Here is a 9054-nt window from a genome sequence, read left to right as displayed (position 1 = left end):
TGAAATCCTATTTTCTTTCTAGAATTTTATACTGTAGTTTCATGTCAAATGTCTTATTCATCATTTCATTTTCTCTGTGTATAAAAATTTCTTTTGGATTGTTATTGCAATTATTGAAACACAATTAAGCAAAGCAATATATTACAACCTTAATAACTATTAAACAGGAAGTAAATTTTTTAATGGAAATGCCTCTTTTAATAAGATAGACTAAAAATAGTAGCTCCTGTATCCATGGAAAAATATTATCTTGACAATTTTTTTCTTTCTATAGCCATTAAGAGCTGAGAAACTTTGATCACACAATTTAGTAGGTGGGATTGAAAAGAGTTTTGTTACGGTAATGTCCCTCAATTATTTGATCTTCTTCCAAGTTATAGGGCAGAAATCCAGTAATCTATGTTAAGAAACTAAAGGATCAGCTGAAAATTCCCTGTAGTCCTCCTTCTCTATTGTTGAAAACTAAGAACCAGAATTCTGATTTGCAAAAGGATATGTTACGAAGTCATTACTCTTTTCACAATATTAGGGTTTCTAACTGTCCTTCTATTTGTCACCTCTGAGACTGTGAGTAGAAGAGAAATATTTTTGTTTGTAAAGTGGAAGGGTGCAATTTTTAAAAAATTTCTCAGTCATATCAATTTTAGAAAAGACTATATATAATGGGACTTCCCTGGTGGCCCAGTGGTTAAGAATCCCCCTTGCAATGCAGGGGACACTAACATCCCACATGCCACACGCTTATGGAGCAAGTAAGCCCTCCCAGGGCAACTAGAGAGTAGCTCCACTTGAGTCAAGTAGAGAAAGCCCATGTGCCAACAATGAAGACCCAGTGCAGCCAAAAATAAAAATAAATTCTTTTAAAATGTCATTTGATCACGAAGGCCTTCTCAAGACAGCTCATGTAAACACTCTTACAAGTATACGTTGCTCCGCCCCCTCCCCCCAACACTATCCCTTTTCTATGCTTTAAATTTTTGTTTTAGTTAGCAATTGCCTGATATTTGTCTATCTCCCCTTTGGAGTGTTAACGGCACAGGTGCAGGAACTCGTTTGTTCACTGCTGTGCCACAGTAGCTGGCACAGTGTGTGGACCATTAGACCTTCAACACTTGGTCCAGTAAATCCATGACTGTCCATTTTCCTTACAGCCTAAGTGACATCTTCTCGCAGGTCAGGAAACTCCTTCCCTCATGTTGGTTGCTACTGCCTGCTAAGTCGCTTCAAGTTGAGTCCGACTCTTTGCAGCCCCATGGACTGTAGCCACCAGGCTCCTCTGTCCATGGGGTTCTCCAGGCAAGAATACTGGAGTGGGTTGCCTTCTCCAGGTGATCTTCCCAACCCAGGGATCCAACCCGCATTTCTTATGTCTGCACTGGCAGGCGGGTTCTTGACCACTGCCACTGGGAAGCTCTTTTCTTATGCTACCTCTCTAACAATTTGGGAAATCACTCATAAGAGTAGGAGACCCCACTCAACCCCCCAAATGGGGGCTTCACCACCTGTAGAAATAAGAATCCTTCAACAAGTTACTCCACAAGGGCTGTAGCAGCTGACAATCCTGTGAAGCCGTCTGGCCAAGCTTGTGAGACTTTAAAAGTGAAATTAGAGAAGGAAGCAGGGAGAAGTCAGCCAGCTTAGATGGAATTGAGAAGGCAGTCTAGCCTGTTTCCTGTTTAAAAACATGTACTTATGCCTTCACCTTTTCAGTGTCTGAAGACCACCGCTTTTAAACTAAATCTTTTCCTCCGGGGAGAGCGCGAAGAGCCAGTAACAGATCTCCCGAGGCAGCGCCATTTAAAGTCGGCCCAGGGGCCTCAACGTCTACCTTATAAGAGGGGCTCCACCCACATTTCAGCTCTTTGTTAGTCAACCGTGCCCAGCCGGGAACAACGTAAATATTCTGTTCACAAAATGCACTTCACTGAACGAAGCGTAGGACAGCGGTCTAATTCAGCTAGGACCTCGGCGCCTGACCAACTCCCCCTAAGAACCGACCAGGCGCCTCCATCATGGCCGCCGCCGACAGCGCTGAGAGGCAACTGATAGGAAATGGCGCCGGGGCGCTCGGCCAGTCTCGCCAGGTCCAGGGCGACGGGGCCAGAGGGCTGGCAAGACCGTCTAGGAGCGTCGGCCAGGGTCCCTGAAGACGGTCCTCGGATTTTAGCACCTAGAAACCCTGAAAGTTGACGCCTGCAATATGGAGGACGGTTATTGTCTCTGCAGACCGATTTGTACGAGCAGGCCCTGATTCCGTCTCGCGTAGGAACCAGGCAAAATCCTCTATTCTCTAAACAGAATGCGTTACGCACACTGCGCATCTTCGCAATAGTGGGCCGGCTAACGACGCCAAGAATGTTACGTCGCTCTCCCCATCCCCTCCCCACCCCTAGTTCTGGTTCAGGAGGCGCGAGAACTCTACGCCCAATCCGTACTTTGTTTTTCTGCTACAGACCGCGAAGTGCGCCCGTCTCCGAAATTGACGTAAAACGCTTCCAAGAATACCCGTAGTACTCCGCGAAGCCCTCAGGCTATTCCGAGACGCTGTTTACGTATCGGCTCCGACGTACGTAGCGTTAAGCTGGAGCAGTCTCAGCGCCGGCCGCCATTTTGTGCAGTCGCTGGGAAGGAAGGAGACGCCTAAGCCGCGGCACTGCCGGGTTTGAGCGTAGCCAAACCTACCCACTGCTTTTATAACCCCGATTCTCTGTGTTTTGCTCCCGTCTCCGACGAGAGAGGCGGCGACGGTGGCGTCTGCGACGGGAGACAGCGCGTCGGAGCGAGAGAGCGCTGCGCCTGCCGCCGCCCCAACAGCGGAGGCGCCGCCGCCATCGGTCGTCACCAGACCGGAGCCGCAGGCCCTCCCGAGCCCGGCCATCCGTGCCCCGCTCCCAGATCTCTATCCGTTTGGGACCATGCGCGGAGGCGGCTTTGGGGACCGGGACCGGGATCGTGACCGTGGAGGGTAAGGGGGGAGGAGGAGAGGAAAGGCCTTGTGTGCGCGGGGGGCGGGGAGGAGGTTGCTTCCTGGGGAGACCGCAGCCTGCGGTCAAGCGGAAGACTGGGGAGCTGACTGCAGGCCTAAGAGCGAAGCTCCCGACTGGGAAGCGAGGCGACCGGGGACTTAATAGCAGTTTAGTGCGCGGGCCTCTGGTGGGCTTGGGCCCCCGGGTCGCTGGCAGGGCGGTGGGGGGAGGGGGCGGCGGCTTGGCGACGCCCCAGCCCCTGCTTGCGGACGGTCGTCGTGGCGCGGCGCGGCCGGGCCTCAGTCCCGCAGGCAGCAGGAGGGGAGCTCTGGCCGCCGCCGACCCAGCCCGGGCCTCCTCAGTTTCCCTGCTTTCGAGCCCGGCGGATTTGAGCAAGTCATTTGATCTCTCCAAGGCTAGTGTTCATCGTGAAATGCGGATGTTCTTGCTGAGAGAGAAGGATGAAGTCTCCCAGTTCACCCTGGGAAAGTCTTTTAACGGCAAATGGCTTCCCTGTTTATGGAACTGGAAACCTGGTTCGAAACTAGAGACTTTTAAGAAGCGGACTTGCAGATTTTAAAATATTTTAAAATTACGTTTAGTTGTACTTTAACTCGAAGGAAGCACATTGGAATGCCAGCGACATTTGCTGATATTATTTGCTGTCTAAAACTGTCGTTTGGCGGGAGGGAGTTTTTTGTTTGTTTTAACGTTTCTTTTTTCTTCTCTAATTGGCCTGAACCATCAACGTCTTGGTCTAACTTGAAATGTTTTGATCTAGTAATGCCACGGTTACTGGAAGTTAACAGGATTAAACGTGAAGTCCTCCCAGATACTGAGATTCAAATCTTAAGGTTCCTCTTAATCGAAAAAGTCGCTTTAAAAAAAGTTTTATCTATGGATAAAAATTTGGGGGACGCCACATCTTAATATATATAGATTTTGTGTGTGTGACCTTGGGCAAGATCCTGAACCTTTGTGAGCAGATTTTCTCTTCCGAAGGTGGGGATAGTAATTGCATTGTTCCCCAGAATTGAGATAGTAGTAGGCATCCTGTTAAAGCTGTTTTCGCCAAACATTTTTGTCTTTTGTGGTTCAAATACACAACTACCAGACCTAATAGTCACACGCTCCTCAATTATTATTTGATTTACTGTGGCTCAGCTGGTAAAGAATCCGCCTGCAATGCGGGAGACCTGGGTTTGATCCCTAGCTTGGGAAGGTCCCCTGGAGAAGGGAAAGGCTAGCACTCCAGTATTCTGGCCTGGAGAATTCCGTGGACTGTATAGTCCATGGGATCGCAAAGTCGGACACGGCTGAGCGACTTTCACTTACTAAATAAAAAGGATTATTTTGACTTACACTTTGTTCGGAAAGGAAATACTTGATTTTAGCTTTAAATTCAGAAGACTATAAGTGGAATGTTTGCTTAGTGTTTCACAGTATAGCCAAAGTTATAGTGAATTTCAATACAACCACTTAGGAAAAAGAACTTAATGTTTCCTAGTAAAATGAAAATGACCCAGAATTCCTCTCAAGCTTTATACCCTAGACTCATAGGCCTAGAAAAACCCTTGTACATGTTCTTCGGTATCCATGTTTATAACAGTGTTATCTATGACAATATTAGAAACAGCTCAAATGTCTGGATAAATTCGTCCCATAAAATACAATAAAGCAGTAAAAAAGAAAAATTTATATCAGCATGTATGATTCACAAACATAATATTAAGTAAAAATACAAGGTGTTCTAGAAGGATAACGTAAGTAAACCAACAGATGACAAAACCAGAATACAAGGGAATGGCTAAAATTCGAGGTACTCATTGGTATGGGGATTCTAAACTTGAGATAGGCACATAGAAGCTACCAAAGTACTGATAATATTATTTCTTTACCATGGATGTTTTGTATTTACCATATATATGGTTTAATAAAAGGTTTATTACTTGAAAAGCAGAAAAAGTGAATTGCTGATCCATACTTTGTTTATCCTATATTGACTCTTAAAGTATCAGATATTAAGAAAAGACAAGAAATAATGTTTCAAACAAAATGGCACTTTCATAAGTGTGCCCTAACTCCCCGTTTACTATGAAATTTTTTTTTGTTATTTGAATTGCTATTGTTCTTAACTGTACAGAGCTGAAATGTATTATTTTGAAAGGGGAATGAGTGAGGTAGTGTATGTACATGTACAGTCCAAATGCATTGTACGTGATTCTGCATGTTAATGTGTAAATCTTTGAAACTGGCATTTATTGCAAATCAAAATTAATACTCGAAACATTAAGGAGCAGCATAGTATGCAAGGGGTTAGGATATGTGGATATTTAAATGATTATACAAATGCACTCAGGTTCTACAAGAGGAAAGGCTCTCTTGGATATTGTAGTCAACCTTATAAAGGGGGTAGAAAGCGTATTTTTTAAGAATCCCATGTTTCAAATTACAGTATATCTTTAGAGAAGGATGATATGTCTTAAATAGCCAAGGCAATAGGGAAAAAGGAAAAACTTTGAAAAATAAGGGCTATCTTGAATAAGTCTTGGACATTTTTTTCAAAAGTTCTGTTTTCTTCTAGGTTGTTATTTTAAGATCTGAGTAATATTGGAGTGCAGCAGCAGCATTGAAATTGGCATTTTTTGGGAACCACATTTGTTGTTGTTCAGTCACTAAATTGTGTCTGACCCTGCAGCACTGTGGACTGCAGCACACCAGGCTTCCCTGTCCTCACTGTCTCCCAGAGTTTGCTCAGATTCAGGTCCATTGAATCAGTGGTGCTCTCCAACCATCTCATCCTCTCCCTCCCCTCTCGACTGCCTTGGATCTTTCCCAGCATTAGGGTCTTTTCTGAAGAACCACGTAATTAGGCAGCCAATCTCTGAAAATTAGTATTTGGTCATTTTTCTTTGCAAGACTGACAGTTTAAAGACTTGGCTTTTTTATTTGTAGAGAACCTTATTTATTGATAGAATTGTGTTAGTTGCCTCACCTAAAAGGGAGAGAGGAGGAGGGGTCAGCCTCCAATTTGGTCTTAAGACTGAGGATGTATTGAAGGTGTTGATTGGTATTGATCAACAGTAATATGAAGGTGTTGATTGGTATTGATCAACAGTAATACAAATGGAATCTGCCAAGTTCTGTCTTTTTGAATTAAATACTTAATGGTCCCAATAAAATTACCTTCCATCAGTCTTTGTATATTTGTATTTAGAGAAATATCTAGTTGGCTCTTTAAGCCAAGAAATTTTAAGAGCATTTTGAGTTCCAGGAAATTGACATGCTTTAGAATGGTTACTACATTTACTGCCTGTTGATTAGTGGAACCACTTGCAAAATGATGTTATGAATGAGTTAGAGTAGAAAAGGAGAATTAAATTTGGTGTAATGTTTTCAGGAGTAAGGAAATGGGATGGAAACATTGTATATTTGTACACCAAAACAATGTCCTATGCCTTAGTAGGTTGAAATACAGAATTGAAGACCATCTTAATCTTAGGATTCTTTGTAGGAAACAGAACATTTCAAGTTTGGCTAATGGCCATATTTGTATTCCAGTTGAATTTGTCTGTTGTGAAAGCAAGATAAAGCAGAAAGAATGATTTTTAAATTGTTTTAAAGACCTCAGATAACTTTTTCTACCTGTCCACAGTTTTGCCCTAATTTAAACTTAATATCCTCACTTAGCTTCATTTCTGAATATTACGTAAGAGTAGCGATTTCTGTTCACTTCAGTATTTTTAGCACCACTTAAAACAGTACCTGGTTTATAGTTGATACCCAGTAACAATTTGTTGAATGAATACAATTATGCCAATTTGTGCTGTTTACTATGCCAGATACTGCTTTAAGTACTTTACACAAATATTTTTTTTGGAGGGGGTTGGTAGTATCTTAAGAGTTGCATCTTTTTACATGTTTTTATGGCACCTGAGATATTTTGCTTTAAAAATACTAATAAACTGAAAATTTTGATGTTTCTAGATTTGGAGCAAGAGGTGGTGGTGGCCTTCCCCCAAAGAAATTTGGTAATCCTGGGGAGCGTCTACGTAAAAAGAAGTGGGATTTGAGTGAGCTCCCCAAGTTTGAGAAGAATTTTTATGTTGAACATCCAGAAGTGGCAAGACTGACTCCAGTAAGTTTGAGGGGCGGTATTTATTTACCTTTTCTTCACATAACAATAATGAACCAAGTAGATAAATTACCCAAAGTTTACTCATATATAGCCAAACTTTACTCATATATTTATATACAAAGTTTACTCTTGTATTTTTTATTCTGGTGTGGTGGGGCTTTTCCTTTGGTTCTTAGGAAAGCTGATACTCATAAGAGAAAGCACTTGATTCTCATATGTTGTTGGTTATATTTCATCTTTCTGAGTTAACTGTTCTTGTGTGGAAAATGAAACTTACTGCCTGCTTTGTTGACTTAGAAAGTTGAACATACGTGAAAAGCACTGTAAGAAATGTTAAACATATTTTCCATTGTAATTGTGAATTTGATAATTGTTATGCTATATTAGAACATAAAGTTTTGCACGTTTAGAATAAATTGGTTACTGATTTGTCTTACTTTGTTTCTTAAATAGTATGAGGTTGATGAATTACGCCGAAAGAAAGAGATTACAGTGAGAGGGGGAGATGTTTGTCCTAAACCTGTGTTTGCCTTCCATCATGCTAACTTCCCACGTAAGTGCTTTTCATTCTGGGATATTAATTGTTAATTTAGCTTGAATGGTCACTGTGGTCATAAGTTATTTAAAGGTTTTGACCCAGCTCAGGATTTTGTTGAAAAGACAAATAGAAACCTTTCACAAAAGTTCAAGTTTTTTTTTAAGGGGGTGGGGTTGTCTTTTTAATGCTCATGTGTTCTCAATTTAGAACTTTTTTTGGGTCTTTTGCAAGGTTTTTTTTTTTAATTTGGTTTTCATCTTTCCTTGGGGTTTTGCCCTCTACGTTTTAGAAAAATAGCAAAATAAAATTGCTTTCTACCTGGATAAAATTTGGATTAGATAAACAGTATCTAATGGCTACTAGGTACCTTAGATACTTTAGACCAATGGTTTTCAAGTTTTTGAGAATAAGGGTAGATGGCTATGGCAGTAGCCTTCTTGAGAAGTAGTCAGCAGGTCAAATAACTGAATTTCAGTAACTGAAGACAAAACTACTGTTTCTCTTGGAGAGATGTAAAGCTGGATAATTCTTGCCTTTGGTGAGCTTAACAAGTTTTTGTAATTTCTTTTGGCTGTAGGTTCACTTCTTAGTTTTACCTAAAAGCAATAATATCTGTTCTTGTACAGAATACGTAATGGATGTGTTGATGGATCAGCACTTTACAGAACCAACTCCAATTCAGTGCCAGGGATTTCCCTTGGCTCTTAGTGGCCGGGATATGGTGGGCATTGCTCAGACTGGCTCTGGGAAGACGTTGGCGGTATGTAACCCGCAAGGGAAGACTTTTCATATTGTGGTAACTTATTTTACTGTTGTAAATATTACATATATTCTCAATGCTTAAAATTCTAATTCAGATAGTGGAAGTAATATTTCAGCTTTTTTAGCTATCTGAAATATTTGGAAGCATTTTATGTTCACATTTGCATTGTATATATGTGTAAGAGATGTGAATTCTGTTTTCCCTTTCCTGGTTTTACTTAGACATTATCAATTACTGTGATAACTTAGAACAGTTACTATAATGGCTTAGTTTTGGCGTAAGACTGTCCTTCTTTTCTCCTCCAGTATTTGCTACCTGCAATTGTTCATATTAACCACCAGCCTTACTTGGAAAGAGGAGATGGCCCAATTGTAAGTGTGTTTCAGTTTGTTTATACTTCAAAAAATAACTAGTTTATTATTATGTTTCAGGCACTGTACTTTACATGTGTTCTCAGATTTCATTCTCAACCCCACCTTCCATATCTGGAGGAAATATTGCCTTACTGGTAAATCTTAGGCACAAAGCAATTAAGTGACTGGCCCGGGTCAGACAGTAATTAAATTGCTGAGCTTGAATTTGAATCAGTCTTACTTTTAACTACTGTGCCTGTTACCTTCATATGTAGGCATTTTCTGTGCATTAAATG

At 41.5% G+C, this 9054-nt stretch overlaps 1 protein-coding gene across 6 annotated transcripts in view; it reads left to right on the top strand.

The window, feature by feature from the left end:
• Positions 1 to 2604: 2604 nt before the first annotated feature.
• DDX17 (DEAD-box helicase 17) overlaps positions 2605 to 9054 on the top strand; it is an 18296-nt gene continuing 11846 nt past the window's right edge. For all 6 annotated transcript variants that reach the window (XR_015164513.1, XR_015164514.1, XM_086402849.1 and 3 more), the window contains exons 1-5: positions 2605 to 2965; positions 6954 to 7104; positions 7558 to 7657; positions 8269 to 8402; positions 8711 to 8776. Coding sequence is in view for 2 of the 6 variants with exons in the window: in XM_086402846.1 (XP_086258972.1) it covers positions 2916 to 2965; positions 6954 to 7104; positions 7558 to 7657; positions 8269 to 8402; positions 8711 to 8776 (501 nt within the window). In the remaining 4 variants the exon portion in view is untranslated. The remainder of the gene's footprint in view (positions 2966 to 6953; positions 7105 to 7557; positions 7658 to 8268; positions 8403 to 8710; positions 8777 to 9054) is intronic.

Source organism: Bos grunniens, chromosome 5 (genome assembly GCF_055505025.1).
Source record: "Bos grunniens cultivar Pamir isolate PY7600 chromosome 5, Bosgru_T2T1.0, whole genome shotgun sequence".
NCBI lineage: Eukaryota > Metazoa > Chordata > Mammalia > Artiodactyla > Bovidae > Bos > Bos grunniens.
This window is presented reverse-complemented; position numbering and strand designations above follow the sequence as displayed.